We start from the raw sequence: 17,157 nt of genomic DNA, 5'->3' as shown, positions 1-17,157 counted from the left end.
AAAACAGAACTCCGTAAAAGAATAATCTCTTGAAAATATAATCATCTTTTATGCATTTTTCAGTGAAGAAATAGCTCACAGTGCCTTAAGTGTGAAGCCTCACTCTTCACATCTCATTAGAGACTTTGGCCACTATGAACCATTTTTAAACCACAGCAGTGTTGTGGGGTATGTTGCAATCAGATGCAAACAATGAACCTGTGTTATGAACACATCTCCATTTTACAAGAGCACAATATTGTTTGGCTTCATGAACACAGGAAAATTGAAATTATACATTCATAAAGCCTCTCTCTGGGTCAGAGCAGCTTTATGACTTTAATCATGAGGAGAAGTAGCACATTAAATGCTCAAAATAGCTCAGTGCACACTGTCTGTAGAAAAATGTGAGTAAGAAAAACTAACTCTAAAAACTGCATCTAATGCCCCCATAAAGCCATAGGACATTGGTAATTAAATTCAATTTTTTTTTCTTGGGGTTAGACACAGTACTATGTTACACAGTTAAAAGTAGATAAAATCATGGCAGAACTGAAAATAGTAATGAATAGGTAAGAAGATTCATTCTTATTTTCTTGAAGAACTACATTTCCTTTCTATTTTATCAACTGCATTCAAAACAAAGTTAACAACACTGATTTACAAATTCTTTTCTAAACCCAAAGAGCAAGAAGTTGTTTTTTTTTATGCTGAAAATAAATAGCATGTCCAAATTCCAGAAGTTCTGTGAGAAACAGAAACAAAGCATTTAGAAAAAAAGAAAAAAGTAAACTTCCATTACCAGACTTCGGGACTGACATTTCCCTTGCAAGGCAAGAAGCTGAAGAGATTTTGTTCAATTGTATAATAATGCATCAACAAACAGAAAAATGCAAAATTCCTAACTAAATTCCTGAATAAAAATGGAAAATAAATTCTTCTCTCATTTATTTTGTGCAAATGCATTAATCATCTGCAAGATAAGAAGGCCTGTAAGATGAGAACACATTTTGAAAATGTGCAAAACATCTGGACACATTGTAAATGAGCAAACAAAATGAATACCTGCACAAGCCCTGGAGGTATAATATTTGCAGCTAAGTTCTTGTTTAGGTACCAATCCTTAAATGTCAGTTGGAATACAGTACATTTTGTTACCGACTCCACAGTTTAAATTTAGTAACTTACATAAAAATATTTCTCTCACATGTATCTGACAGAATAATTTTCCACTCTTAAATTCGACCATTCTTTTTTTTTTTTTTTTTCAGTTTTTCTGAACATTAATTTTCATGAGCCATCCCTTTTGGGAGAACCTCCTGGTGCCCTCAAACTGTTTTGTCTTTGCACCTCAGCTTGTCTTTTGTATATTACTAAATATGTGAGGTTTTGCTAAATTTTTTTACCGTAGCTTCAGCATACTGCTAGAACAATGAGAGCAAGGTTGTATAATTTTTCTGAAGGCTAAGGGCTAACCCTATCAGAAACCATGTCCTTACTGCATAGATCTATCATTATGTCAACCTATGGATAGGGCAGATGTTTGGAAACCCCTAAGCAAGCACCACAGATTATCAAATTACTCTTTTCCAAGTAGAGCTGCATTTTCATAATCTCTATACTTTCAACTACTGTCACTATTTAGCCATCAGTCTGTAGTCACCATCACAACCAGTACTTTCAGGTCATGTGGCATCCTCTAGTCAGGCACCTCTTACAGTAACAAAGGTGCTCAGCAGTTTTGTGGCTAAGGCAAATAATCTTTTCACCTGCTAAAATTCAGATCCAAAACTTCAAAAGCGTAAAAAATCACCAAGCAAATACTCAAATTAAAAGGGGAGGGAGGGATGATAAGAATGTATCCCTTTGCTATCTCCTTGGAGCAGCCTGTGTTTGCTGACTTCCACTGTGGTGCCAGGAAAGAAGCAAAAATCCAAAAGCATTCTTGCACTGGTGTCAGTGGTTGCTGGATTGGTTCTTTTCTTTCCTGTTTTGAGCTTTCCAAGTTCCAATAGTACCAGTCAAATCAAATTTGACAATTAGATCAAGGGTCTGTAAGTGCCAAAGTCTGAGCCTGAAATCCCTATTTGAACATTAATACCCTGCTTCGAAGAGTTCCATCTCCTCCAAGTGCACCTCCACAAAGAATTCTGTGTATTTGTCTTCACTGAAATGTAACTTGAGTTCATGGTCCAACAGTCATTAGTACCAGATTTGAGCAGTGCTGAATTACAAAGAACTACAAACTGCCTCTTGATCGAGTGCAGACAAAGCATCTGTAAAACTACCCCTGTGTCCAAGACAGAGAACATCCCAAACTTGATGGGTTCGCACCAATTGTCGGAGAATGGAAAATACTTGATCTGATGTCGAGTGATGACAATGACACTTTGTTACTCATTAAAACTTTCTGAATAAAAGAACAAAGAGAATGACTTTATACCAAGTCAATGTGTTTTGCTTCATCTGTCTGCAGCATTTTGATTCAGTATTAGGAACAAAAAGTTTGGGTTTGGGTACTTTTGAAACATGGCCTGGATCAGAAGCTGATTTTTATTTTTGCATAAAACTGTTAAGTCAAGTGTGGTGTTCTGAACTACTGAGACAGCCACCACACATATGGTCACAGCCCAAAGTATCAGTGCTTAGCAGTAATACTGAAAATGCAGTCTGCTTCTAACGAAAGGGTTATTCAAAATGTGACTTGAACAGTATCTTCGGTCAAAGACAGCGTTTTTTGCTCAGACATAAAATAATTGTGCAATTCTAATGACTCACTGGGAATTTACAGGATGTAAATTCTTTCAAGTTTTGTAAAAGAAATGTTGCTAATAAGCAGCAAGAACATTATTTGAATGATTATATAAGAAATGGCTATTGTGAGGCATTTTGATAATTTTTTCTTTTTTTTCCTTTCTCTTAGCAATAGAGGAAACAAACATACAGAATACTTGAGATAATCACAGATCTCAGGCTTTATGTCTTGTTGAGCCTACATAGTTAATATCACTTCTAAACAGATAAAATTAATGCAAGAAATACCTAAAAGAGCTAAGCTGGAGTTTGGAAATGTTTCCTCCCAGGGAGAACAGTAACATACCCTTTTTAAAGATTCCCTTGGGGGTTTCTAATGAAATTAGAATGAAAATCTTAACAGTGACATAATGTACATTAAATACAATGTATTGAAGTTGAGGCATTTCAATACTTTAAATTTGTGTGAGATAATTTTGATGATAATGTTTTCTGTTATGGATATTGCTTGTTTACACAAAACCAAAAGCAGTATATTGTTTCACTTTCGGGATCTTACTGGTAACTCACATATTACAAGGAGCATTTTGGTGGTTTTCAGAGTTTTTCTGGGTTTCCTCAAAATTTAATGTATTAGCTATGTCTGAGAAAACGTTGACCCTTTTACCAGTATTTAATGCAATTTATATTCCAAAGCAATAGTTCCTAGTTCAGGTATTTTAAAGCTTTGCAAAACTGTTTTTAGTTAGGAAAATATTGTCTTGTAAATAAAGAGATAGGGCTTCTGAACAAGGCAAAACAATTGTTCAAGCTTTTTCCTGGTCTATGTGACTATCCTCACTTTGTGAGTGTGCTCCACCTCAGCCATGGAGGGATATCAAAACCATGTTTTTTTCTCTTCATGTAATTTTCAACCTATTTAAATGGATTTTAATATGTATGTTAGACATCCAGTGGAACAGTATTTGGGTGCCTGTAGCTGATTTGCTAAGAAAATCCTTTCTAATTGAATGCCCTGGTGTTCACAAATATCAGTAAAACACATCTTTTCTTGTGTGTTTGCATATAATTTTATAATTTTTTTATAAATAATTTTATAATTTCATGTTGCACTTCTGAAAAGGAGTTCTTTGTTATTCAGATTAAAAATTTTGTGACTTCTTTTTTTTTTCTTTTTTTAAAATGTACTATCTTTGGGATTTGAGAACGTCTGAGGATTTCAAGTAATACCAATAATATTTACTGTCTTCCTGTACAACTGTAGAAGAGAACACAACATAAAAGTGAGGCATAACCCAGCAAAGGACTTTGCCAGTTTTTCATAGCAGAAAACTCAGAGTTCAAGAGGAAAGAGCTTCTATGGAACAGAAAAGGTTAAAAAAATTTAAGAGTGCATTACTTCCCTGTTCACAAGCACCAACACAGAATCTATAAATAGTCTGAAATATAAATTAGAACAAGTTCCATGCTAAGAGATCAGAAATCGTGATTTATTTTCTCAAACACTTTATACTCACAATCTCATCTCCTGGCAACCAATATCCTTCTTGCTCAATACCAGCTTTTGACCCTTTACACCCCACGGTTAGGGTTTCCACAATGAGACCATCCTTGACTGCTAAACTCAGCTGACGTGTGGTTTCTTTTGGATGCATACCATGGACTCGAGACATATACCTGCACACAAAGCACAAAAGTCTTTTAGTGTTAGTTTTAAACTATAAAATGTGTCAGCAAAATATACACATTTTCAAATGAGTTAAAACAATACACATTCTAAGTTTTAGATGGTCTATAAACAGTCAAAATTTATATAACTTCACCCTTTCCTTCACATCAGCTTTTATCCTCTTGCAGCTTTCATGTACACATTTAGACAAGTAGTAGCACAGTAAACTCCTACCAAAAAAATCCCAAAATTAACACATATGGTGCTTAGGCTTGTCTCTGCCACATGTATTTGTGCCCTTTAAATTACTTTAAACTTGCATTTCTCTAACACCTCCTGTATAGTACACAGACTTAGGAATGTACCAATGAATCTTTGTGATGCTTGTGTGTACAACACATTTATGAAAAATGTGAAATTTATATATCACATATGAAAACTCAACAGCTCAAGTTACTGTGCTAAGTGGTTTTTCTCCTTTACTTGAGTCAACCACAATGATCACACTGTGACAAACTGCCTTGGTGAGAAAAAAAACACATGTAGCTTTAACTGTGTATATACATGAAATTCAACTGTGTAATGTTGACCTTTATCCAGAATAATTTGCTTCCAGGCCAACACCAAATATTAACTTGGAGTAAACAACATAAAATTATCTTCTCTCAAATAAAGATGACCTCGTGCCTTAAGGTCATTATAATTCAGTTTTTTAACAAAATTCTGAGAACATATCTAGAAGGTGCTGCACACGGAGAGCTGCAACTGCATGCAATCAGCAGATACATGAATTGACTTGGAACCAATTATTTTGTGGACAATATTTTCCTAGTAATGGATCTCTTAAAGTTACAGAGCTCAGAATTTCTCCCCATTTTTGTTTCTCTAGGTACTCTGTCTTTACCTGTTTCCTAAGAGAGAAATCTGTAATTTGCCCTCTTTAAGACAAAGCTGTCAGCTATAGTATCCTCGCCTTCCTGCTTCATAATGAATTCCTTTGTGACTGTCATCACAAAAACCTTCACAAAAAATGTAATTATGATCACGAGCAAACTCCAGAAAGATTTATTTTAAAGCAGAAGCATTGCATTAAAAAAAAGAGAGTTAAATAAGTTCAGATTTTTTTTAATAACATGGCTGACAGCAATTTTTAATGACTTAGAAGTTACAAACTTACAATAAGGAGCGAGGACCACCCCAATGGTCAAGTCTTCAATCAACCCCTCCCTTTGAAGACATTTGCCTTTCAAACTTCTTATTGTTTTGTTTGAATAAAGGTCTTTTCCTTTCCTGCTTTCTCTCTTAAGCTTTTGCTGGAACTGGTTTATGCTAATCTGATATTTTTGTTTATGCTAATCTGATATTTTTGTTTTGCTCTAAACTGTATATAAAATAGTATAGTAGATTTCTGACTGAGGGAAAGTATATATTTGTATAGTAAATTATACAATAATGAGAGCAGCACAGGGCATTCATGGATTTCTGTGTGGTATCAGAGGCATTTACATAAATGCAGCATGTTTGCAGGATCTTGGGGTTTATTTTCTTTAGGATAAAACCTCTTAGAAGCAGATGATGCTATTTACCATATTTTACAATGTCTACCACAACATGGTCCAAACCTAATTGGTGTGTGCACTGTATACAGGATAAGCAATTGATACAGAAATAACAATATACTGTGCAAGTCTGTGTTCCAAGCTAACATATATAAACTCTGGTGGTTTGCACATAGGATCAAGGGCCAAAATCAGAGGATAAGGCACTTCATGTCTGTATCACCTTGGCTGGATACTCATCTGTCCAACTTGATCCCTCTCTACTTCTACAGAAAACAAAACTCAACATGAGTTCAAGTGAGATTAAACACCACAAATAAGTTTTCAAAGTTATCCAAACTCCAAGGTCTAAACCAGGCAGAGACTCAAATCTATTCACTTTCAAACAGAGTGCAAGTGAACACCACTGGTCTATAGAAGCATAAAGTGTTGAAGCTTTAAAAGCCACATGAAAACAATTCATTTGCTTATATAATCATGTTACATGTATTTCATGTGTGTGTGCACATATGGACATATTTATGCAAACACAACTAGCTTTTTGAAGTGGAAATTATCTTTCTCGACATTTGCTAATGTTACTCTTTTTTCACCAAATCTCCATTTTTACTCAGTGCTAACAACCTCCCCGACAGAGCCATAGCATTCATGTGTCTGTAATTAATTAAACCCCTTAACAGGTCTCAAAATACAGAGAATGGGCTAACTATCATTCATCCTGTTCTATTAACAGAACAAATTAGACCCTGAGCACAGAAGTGATTTTCCTACACTCATATGGTGGGCTGCTATAGGTCTGAGAATAGAAATCAGGTATTAACCCACTGCCATAACCCTCAGGGTATCCTGCTGAAGAATCCATGTATTTTGCACTGCACCATCCCTCGTTGCAGAAACACAGCCCTACCAAATTCTTAAATGTAAGATACAGGTTTAATGATTTCTCACTCTTATCTCTGAACAGAACAGATATATAATACAAACCAAAAATCCTTAAACCAACTCTAATCAGCTAAGAGGTTTAATCTGCCTATGTCCACTGTGGCAGGTTGTGCACTAGTGAAAAGAGGCACAGGGCTCAGAATTGCCCATTTCTCAAATCCAGTCTGTGTTCTCCACCAGAGTGAAAGTACTGCTACCAACTAAACTATCTGCCCATTTTCTCCAGCTGTAAATCAGGAGTAGTAAATTCCCAGTGGCTTTTTGAAGAGTACTTTAGTCAGTGTTCAGACTGTGCCACTGGGGAGTCACAAGGGCTGTGTTTTCTATTTTTAAAATAAAATGCTATCAGCTTTCACAGCAAAGAACACACATGTAAAGAGAATAGTTTTACTTCAAAGAGTAGAACTGCTGTTAGAAAAATGCACCCACCCCCAGATTTTTACTTTATTAAAACCTGTGAAGTCTACATGACTAGATATTCACAAAGACTAGAAAACAACACTATGGGGTTTGGATGAAAACTTATCTTGTTTCTTTTCAGCCAGGACAGCAGGTAAGCAAAGACATGACTAAGGCACAGGACTCAATTCAGAAAAGATAGTTGAAGTTCTTTAATAATGAAATGTGAAAAACTGTCATGACATGAAAAATGCTGAAATCACAGAATGAGTTAAAATCCAGCTCAGAGACAGAAAGCATGATGTTTTGAGCCCCAACTACTACATCAGCCTTATTACTAGATCAGGGAAAAACAATGTTGAAATTTTGCCTTTTTGTGGAAGTGACACCACTAATCCATGGAGTGCAAGTCCTGGCTCTGCATGCACTGAAGCATCTGGCACCAACAAGTTAAAAAACAAGTAAGGGAGATAAAGCAATCCCTGACTGCTGTTTTCAACACAAGCTGATTGGCCTTACCTTGGAAACTGGGAGTTGAAGGAATGAATACTGGTTTGCTATGCTCTTGCCCAGTCCTCCATATCAACAGATTTGGGAGTGCAATACAACCCAGCCACAAGAAGTAAAGCAAATACACTCAAACAAGTGAGAATAAGGCACAAAGTAAAATCCTCTAAATCAGAAAACCAGCACTAATCAGATAGGGGGCTGAAGAAACCATTTCAAAATACAATTTAACTGTGTTAATCCCTACTATATAAAATGAGGGTCTTTCTGATGAAAAGTGGAGGTTAGGCCTGATAATCTGCATGCTAAATTCAAAATCTCACCAAATGAGGCTGCTTGTCTGCAGGATACAGAAGCAACTAACCTGCTGCTGAAAATTAGAGTGTTTATAGATCAGTATTTTCTCCATTTATAAACTGGCAGTGCAGATCTCCTTGACATTAGCACAGAAGAATCTAGGAAATCTAGCAAAATTACAGTTTTTGTAATCAACTTCTAAGGCCCTAATAATGCATGTTTTCAATTATTGCAATACCATTTGGAAAGCAAAGGATAAGGATCTTTAGCATGGAGTTTGCTCATTACCACCCTTAAGCAAACCTCATCACCATACCATCAAATGTATATTTAAATGTGGTGACCTTCAGAAACAAAATACAACCAACAGGATCAGGTAGATGCACATGTGCATCACACCTAAGAGATGGGTGCATCTGTCTGATGGCAAAAGAAAACCTTTACAGGAGACTCACAGAGGATAATCATTAATAAATTTGTAGGTTGTATATGGATATGATGCTCATCTGTATTTAGTCACAAAATACCAATCAGAGAAACATGAGACAGCAATTTCAAACCTCTTCAGGACTGCAGATGAACAGTAGTCAGGTGTAAATAATAATAAAATATTGTCATATTCTTCAGTTTATATTATTATATTATTGGCGTTACCCATCCTAAAGTCTTGACCACCTCTCAGACACCACAGAGAGAGCCCAAGGGGTCAGCACAGGTGGAGGGGAGGTCTCCAGAAGTTCTCAGAGGGGCCACAGAGCCACGTGCTGCACACCCCACCTGAGCCACGCTGAATGCTGAGCCAGAAAAACATGCAGGGAAACCTGGTAGAGGCTCTTCTCTTCACAGCAACTAAATCTTCTCTGTCTCTGGTAGAGGCTCTTCTCTTCACAGCAAGTAAATATCCTCTATCTCTTGCCCTGCCAATTGGCAACTGGATCCTGCCACCTCCCTTTGCTCTACAAACTGGACCATAGGAATACCTGATCCACCTCTAAATCACCTGCCTGCCCAATATGTAGGACATTCCAGAAGCACCAAAGTCTGTCAGCATATCACCAATTCACTCCTAAAACTTCAAAATACTTTTCTCAAATTATCCAGTGTTCATAATGTCTATAAAAACTGAAATCTATGCTTCGTAACACACCTTAAAACTAAAGAAGGAAGTTTGGTTTGATCTTAGGGGTGTGGAGGAAGCAGACTCTAAAGCTGTGATCACCATGGGAGCAAAATAGACACAGAAGTAGCCAGCACTTGCAGGGGATCAGATGGTGAACTTTTCACCTACAGCTGTCACACAGCTCACAACTCCTGCCTGCTGCTCTGCAAGACACAGCATGAAGGTAAACCCTGTCTCAAAGAGTCAAATCTATAGGGCTTCAAAATACAGCATGGAAAAATATCTATCTGCTCCCAAAGAGTCCTCTGGAAGGAATCTGTGGTCTACTGAGAGGCTGCAAATTGTTTAAATGGGCACTGCTGTACTGTGGCCCAAATAAGGGAGGGAGGGAGGGAGGGAGGGAGGGAGGGAGGGAGGGAGGGAGGGAAGGAAGGAAGGAAGGAAGGAAGGAAGGAAGGAAGGAAGGAAGGAAGGAAGGAAGGAAGGAAGGAAGGAAGGAAGGAAGGAAGGAAGGAAGGAAGGAAGGAAGGAAGGAAGGAAGGAAGGAAGGAAGGAAGGAAGGAAGGAAGGAAGGAAGGAAGGAAGGAAGGAAGGAAGGAAGGAAGGAAGGAAGGAAGGAAGGAAGGAAGGAAGCTGACATAGGTATTTTAAAAAACCTCAGTTTTTCTGAATTCGTAAGAAATTGCATTTTCAGCCACCTGAACTCAATCAGAAGAAAATAACTGGAAAAAATGTTACAGCAAAGGTATCTGTACAAGACTGAAATAAAATACATATTGCAAATAGCTGCAAAAATACAACAGTGCAGCAAATGTAGGTAGATGTTAATTTTCATGGTAAACTCTGTAATCTTGGTCTGATCAATTATCTCTCTCTATGCTGGATGCCTCCACCCTGGCCCGGTGCAAAGGGAAGTAGCAGCTTGCTGCTGCCAGCAGACTCTGCTGAGCAACTCATCCAGGGATGAGTTGAGAACTGATAAATTTGAGGTCTGAAAAACTGAGATCTGATAAAATTGAGATCTGAGAAAATACAGCAGATCCTATTAAATTCAACTGAAAGTCTGCCATTAATTTTAAATGTTACCTACAGGTACATAAAAATGCCCTAGATTCAGGGACAGAGCTTAAGGAATAATACATAAAATAGAAGGAAAGCAGCCAAAAATCTGTTCTGAGTTTTATATTGTCTGCCTACCTCTAGTGAGAAATTATACCTTTTGCTTCAGTTTTAGGGCATGACAGCTATTTTATAGAAGACCCACACATTTCTTTTAAGAGTTTTTAAAAAGTAATTTGCAAAGAATAGGCCAGTTGGTCATACTGAAAAAAAAAAAGTTGGAGCTGGCTGTGATTTTTTTTTTTTTTTAAAGAAATACAGCTCCATGACCTAAGAACTTGAAATACACATGCTCAAATCTCAGGAATCCATCAGCTCTCCTGGTGGAAAGCCAGGTGAAGATCCGTGCTCACAGCTGTATCTCAAGGTCTCAGCTCTGAAGCTCAGGTTGCCTGTTTCCACCATGTAGCACCCTGCTACCAATCAACTCCCATAAACACAGGCTAAACATTATGGGTATTTGACACAAATAGTCCCTGTTTGACAGAAACTGAGAGCTGAAGGCAGCACAGACACCCAGAGAAGTGGAACTGGCCACAGTGGGGACACAGCAGCTCGCCTTTGTTTTCTAGGATCCTTTTTGCTGTGTTTACACTTTCTGAAGTTTCAATTATGGATTATATCACTAAGATAAACACAAGCAAGGCACAATGTTCTTGCTGTGTATTTGTACTCCACGATGAGATGCAGGTATACAAACAGGCTGCATTTGATTTCCACGGCACTCCACATACCAACAGCACATGCACAGACCACGCAGGCACTGACAGCACTGCTGCCTCTGCAATAAAATACTTCTTACATGATCTACATTTCATGCAGTCCAAAATTCCAAGAATTACAGAGAAATCATGCATTTACTTTTCCCTCTGACATCAGTATCTGCAACATTCATTTGGAGCACACATATACTATCCAAGCAGGAAATGTTTTTAAAATTTGTTTCATCTCTCATTTATAGTCTAGAAACTCAAAATTTGCATAAATGCAAAAACTAATTTTGTGCAATGTTTCTGTGAAACAAAAAAAAAAGAAGGCATAAACTTGACAGGGCAACAGTGAAATCCAGCAGTTCAGCTAAATTCAGATCTGCCTGACGTTTGTGCTGCTGCTGCTAAAAGACAGCTAAGGAGTGATCTTGTTTCTGCATGCTTTAGATATCCCAGGCACCATGCATGCACCTATAATGGTAATCACCTGGGTCATTTCAGGAAAAAGCACAGTAATGTTAACCCAGGTAATTCTCTGATTCAGTAATTTAAACTCCTACTCCTACAATTTCTCTATGCACTTTAGATTGCGTAACCCACCAGCATGACCACGAAAAGCAAGTAATTTAGGTACCAAGTCATTCAACCCATATCCAGAAAATCTCGCCACCACTTTTTTATGGAGGAACTTTTCTAAAAAAGGGCTCTACTCCCATTTTTCCAACCTAAAAGCTCAAATGTGATACTGCTGGTAATGCACATGTGTGTGCACTGAGCATGACTGGCAAACAAGCACTAATCATTCAGGGACACTGCATGCACAAATGCTCGTGTAGCTGCAGGGCCACTGCTCCACCCAGCTCCTTTCTTTGCATGTACTAAAGAGACAAAGTATTACATGACTCAGAGTGTAACATCCTAGCTAATACCTTGCAAATGAAATTTTTAATCAGCTCATATCCACCATCTCAATTCAAAACATGTTAAAAAAAATGAAGATTTGAATGCTTTAATGATTCAATTTTTAGAGCTTTCTATCTAATTTAATTTCCATTCTTATCTGGGTCAAAACCTTTCTCTTTCTGTTTTTGGGGTTGGTTTTTTTTTTGTGTGCATCTTTTTTGTTAGATTACTTTCAGGCTAGCTGAGTTTCAGAATCATCACTCTGTCACACAAATGTTCACCTTATTGCCATCTAGGGAACAGCACAACGGCTGGAAGAGCCATCAGGGCAGGGCTGCTGCTCTTGGTGATGATATTGTTTATATGAATGGGAATATGAAACCACAGCCTAAAATAGATGGTATGAGTAGTGCTTTGGAGATCATTCTCTCTCCACTGATTACAGAGAAAGCCTTGATGAGCACTTCAGGTCAGATAACAAGCTGTTAAATGGCCATGTCTCACTCATTTTTTATCTCTTTCTTCTAATAGAAAGTCACATCTATTTACAGCAAAGAAACCAAACATAAGCTAGAAGTCCCACTATCAAATATTACAAAGATGTTATGATTTGAGCAAAAACCATAATTGTTGTGACATAAATATTGGTTTGCTTTTAATAATTAGAAAGAAAGTTAGCCTTTTCTATATTTTTCTGTGTAAACTTATACAATTTCTACATGAATATTAATAGAAGTATGAAGTACATGAAAATGGGGACAGTGATTTTCAAATCAGTTCCATCTCTTTCCTTCTCAGTAATCCTACTGAAGCTCATACTTTGCATGTAGTGTATTCAACATTGAATTTTACAACTTTTATAGTAACATTCAATAAGGAGACTTTAAATGAGCATGCACTTATTAACAAACATTAAACAAGGAGTATGGCTGTGGTTAATAACAATATGTTTGTGCTGTTAGTGTGAATCATTTTATTTACCATATTCATGTTCAGCCCAGAGATGACTTCACCTACTGAATCGATGAAGAACATTGACCTCTGAGACAGGAAAAGAAAAATGCCACTCTAGCAATACCATGTAAGAGCATTCCTAAGAGAATTACCAGATAAGGAAAATTGATCACACAAAATTTGTCAGAACATCTGAGCACCTATTTTTTTTTTTTTGCAGATTGAACTGTAGGAACAAGATGTGACTACAGTAATATTTCTGATCAAAGCAAATACACAAAAAACTCCACCTCAAGCTCTAGTCCTCAACAAAATAGCCATTTATGCTAAACCCTTACAGGTGTAATGTTTGCACAGCCAGCTACAGCATCCTTTCCCTCCTCTGTATTCTGCATAAAGCAGGGAAAAAGGCAGCGAAGCTGGAGCAATCTGTCAGTCCCTGGTGAAGAGTTTTCCACACCAGGCACTGAATTAGTCTTTGACAGCCAGCACTGGAAAGCAGACACAGCAATTCAGGAAGCAACAGGGGACAATGTGTCAAGTACCAAGTTGAAGGAAAAATCATCCCTAAGAAATTACAAATAACACTGTTTAATACATGTGCACTTCTTTTTATGTATTCCTTTAACCAGTTTAATTAACATAATTAAATAGAATTGTTACACAAATTGAAGAAATAAATGGAATCAATAAAGGAGCTCAATGGGAAAAAAGAATAATTACTAATATACATTATAAACTCAAGATAATACTTCAACCAAATCTACTAATTTAGCAATTTTAAATTTGAGCAAATGCAGATAGGTTCTTCATAGGCTTTTTACAAGAAAAGTTTACATTTTTCCCTGTACTTCCTGTTTCCACTGTCTTTAGTCAATTATGTCTAAAGGCAGCACTTAAACCATTAACACAAGCAACATTAAAACTAAATAATATCCAAACAAAAAATAATTACAAAATCTTAAACAAAATTAAGATTAAACACCCTATAAACAGATAGGTAAAAGTTGTATGGTGAATGTATCTGTCTACAGAGAACACAGGTGAAATTAAATTAACATATGCCATTGTGAACATCTCTTGTGCAATTAAATCACAATCTTTCATTAATTCTTAAGATTTTTACAAAAAGTGTTTAGCTTAGTTTCTCATTTTTCTTTCAACTTTTTTTTTTAACCTGGGTATTAAAAATCATTATTAGCTTGGTGAATATTACCTCATTGCTCAGTCTCAGTAGAAATTTATAAGCAAAACTGTGTTATGATGCAACAGCAGGTGAGAACCCCTGTACTTTTCTGCACATATGCAGCTCTCAGTGGTTTTGTTGTTCCTATAGAATATAACTGAGCCTTTGAAAATATAAAACAAATTTAACCTGAATCCATCATTTAACCTCACTGCAAAGCCATCAGTATAAGAAATTAATTGTCAAACAAGTCAAGCATTCTGGTGTCCAGCATATGTTCAGCTATGCTTGAAACTGCTTGTTATGCACCCATAATACAATTTTTATATATGACCAAAGTAGTACTTGTACAAAATATTCTGTTATTAGGGAATCAAATGATCAATTTTAGACTGGTTTTGTTTTATTAATATAATGATTTTTAATTAAATCAGTCAAGAAATTGCTGAAAAAGCAGAGAAGACTTTTGTTTTCCGCAGTATGATCTCTGACTAATGATTTACAGGCCTTAAAACTCCAAACTCAGTTCATTCTCTTGATTTAACATAAAATAGTTTTCTGAAACCAGAAAAAATCCACATTGGTTTGGAGCTTAAAGAAGAAGCTGAAATTTATCATCAGAAACAGAGAAGGAAAGTAAAAGAAATTTCAAAGGAGATTGACATAGTGGAGTAAGCTAGAAAAAAGTGCCTTTTCTTTACCTGTAACAGAAAACACATGAGGAGGTATTGAAAACTCAGAGTTTTTGTCACCACCCAGTGATGAATTCTGTAATGCATATTATCTGTAATTCTGCCAATCCAATACAAACTGAAGTCAGTTTTCCCACAGGTGAACTCTGCATAGACAGGCTGCCTCTGGAAGCAGCTACGTGAGCTGCTGAGGAAGTGTCATGCTTTTATTGTTGGACCCTGGACTCCACACTTCTGCTTACCCTGGCATATCTAGAAATTGCTATTACACTGCACAGCAGAATAAAAAAAATCTTCAGTGTACTGGCCAGAGCTTCAATAACACTGTTTGCTTCAAATAGTCACATTTCAAACACACATGAAAATGATGTTCAGATATGGAAAAGGAGCCAGTAACTCTGGTAAAAAGTGAACTGGAGTGATCACTGCATTCTTCTGCATAACAGGAGGATGTTCTGTTTCAATCAGTTGCTTTCAGATAAGCCTGCTTTCCAGCAACAAAAAGACAGATATTTTAGGGGAATGGCTTGACAAAGGTTAAGAAACCAACAAAGCAAAACCCTCACTTGCAAGCTTGTATTTCAACCAAAGAAATATCAGGTGGTAAAATACTTATTTTCTTTCAAAATTTAACAACAGGATTATCTCATTATAAATCCAGAATCATCTGCTCTTCTAATCTTTCCTATGGCCTACTATTTTTGTTTCTGCATGACTATTTATTTGTAATGTGCAGAATACTAGGAATACTAGGAAGACTTAAATTTTCATCAAGAGTACTATGAACAGTAACAGATTTTTTCTAGTAAGTATCTAAGCTTCAAATAAGCAATTTTGTAAGAATCTTGTTCTTCCAATATTTTTCTTGCCATTTTATCACATATTCTTATTTTTATACTTGTGTGATTATTCCCTAATTCCCATTAAAATTGCTTATTTTCTTATTTATACTCTGTTGTGTTTATTCTGTACCTGAGAATAAATTGCTCATTCTCAACTTTGCTTTAATCACTGCTTCCATAAATTGTTTTATGTTGAAGTAGACAGCCTAGAAAAAGAATAGCAAAAGAACTAAGGTAACAAAACCAGATATATTAACTTCAACTCTTCTCAGACATTGACTAGAAAAATTCCAAAGACTGATATTTGGAGAGGAAATCCCCCTCCTAGGTCCAAATGTCAAACTGAGAGGGTCACATACTCAATCTACAACTGTTACCAACTCCATCTCAACTGTGGGACCAGAAAATCTCATTATTTTACAGTAATCTTTCATAGTGAGTAATTCCTTTCTGGCATGCTATCCCATCAATGCTGATTAATGTCAGTCTGCACAGAGCTAACAGAGCCCACTCGACACTGGCTTGGGATCTGCCCATTCCTGTTTGATGCTCTGACTTGGCTGCACCTCTATTAAATTACAATACAGCAAGAATGAGTCCCCAGAACAAATACAGGAAAAACAGCTATGATTATTTAGGGACCTAGTACTGGACCACCCTATCTGAAAGCAAATTAAAGAAGAAGATTAAAGTCTTTGTATCTATTAATGAAAAAGCAATATTTTCTTGTATCACCAATGGGGTAAAACAACTTTCTGATTGATGAAATGGATGCTTTCAGTATCACTTTATTTGAAAATAATATAAAGTGTCCAATTATAGCATATTCTAGGTAGTAGGTAGTGGTCTATCACCAGCTTCATCCCCCCCAAAGCTGTGATACCTCTACCCTGTGCCCCACAGCCACTCCTGGTTTCATTCCCAAACTAACTTATTCTCAGGCTCCATTCTGGAGAAAGACAAGCTCTTCCTCCAAGGAAAAAGCGAAGCATGGCCCAGGGGTTGGTTTGCTCATGACAGAGAACCCAAAATGAAGAATTCAACACTGGCTCCTTCTGCCAAGGGCAGCAGCCCTGCTGCAGCACGCTGTGTCCTCAGATGCCTGCACATGGAACTATCGTGTCTCCATCTTCAGGTTTCAAGAACAGCATTGCTGTGGGCTGTGTTATTTTTGGCACTTTGAAGTGAAGAACCACACACACGTATAAAACAAATAAAGAATATGCCAGGGCCAAAGAAACACTCTGTGAGCCAAAGGCAACAAGGTGTAGCCCCAGCATAAATGCTCCAGAGAGTGCCAGGGCATTCCCTGTCACGGTACATGGAGATGGAAGGGACACAGCCTATGTGAGAGACAGAAAGAGCTAATCAACTAAATTAATCATGAAATGCAACAAAGGGAGAGAGAAAAAAAATTCTCTCAACAAAGGGAGAGAGAAAAAAAGGAAGGATGTGCAGAAGAAAATAATTATGTTTTGGTTTTTTACATTTGGTTCTTTACATATTCTTTGGTTCATTCCATTAG

The 17,157-nt window shown here is 36.9% G+C and overlaps 1 protein-coding gene across 7 annotated transcripts in view; it reads right to left on the bottom strand.

Moving 5' to 3' along the window:
- The window catches only part of ZMYND11 (zinc finger MYND-type containing 11), a 104,926-nt gene that overhangs the window by 39,228 nt on the left and 48,541 nt on the right, over positions 1-17,157 (bottom strand). For 6 of the 7 annotated variants that reach the window (XM_064387829.1, XM_064388218.1, XM_064388079.1 and 3 more), the window contains exon 3: positions 4,251-4,410. In XM_064387829.1, coding sequence (XP_064243899.1) covers positions 4,251-4,410 — 160 coding nt within the window. Of the gene's footprint in view, positions 1-4,250; positions 4,411-14,799; positions 14,920-17,157 lie in introns of those variants that run through there. The other variant, XM_064388140.1, reaches the window with a different exon arrangement.

This window comes from Passer domesticus, chromosome 1 (genome assembly GCF_036417665.1).
Source record: "Passer domesticus isolate bPasDom1 chromosome 1, bPasDom1.hap1, whole genome shotgun sequence".
In the NCBI taxonomy this organism is placed as follows: Eukaryota; Metazoa; Chordata; class Aves; order Passeriformes; family Passeridae; genus Passer; species Passer domesticus.
Note: the sequence above shows the minus strand (reverse complement) of the source record. Positions and strands in the feature narration are given on the sequence as shown.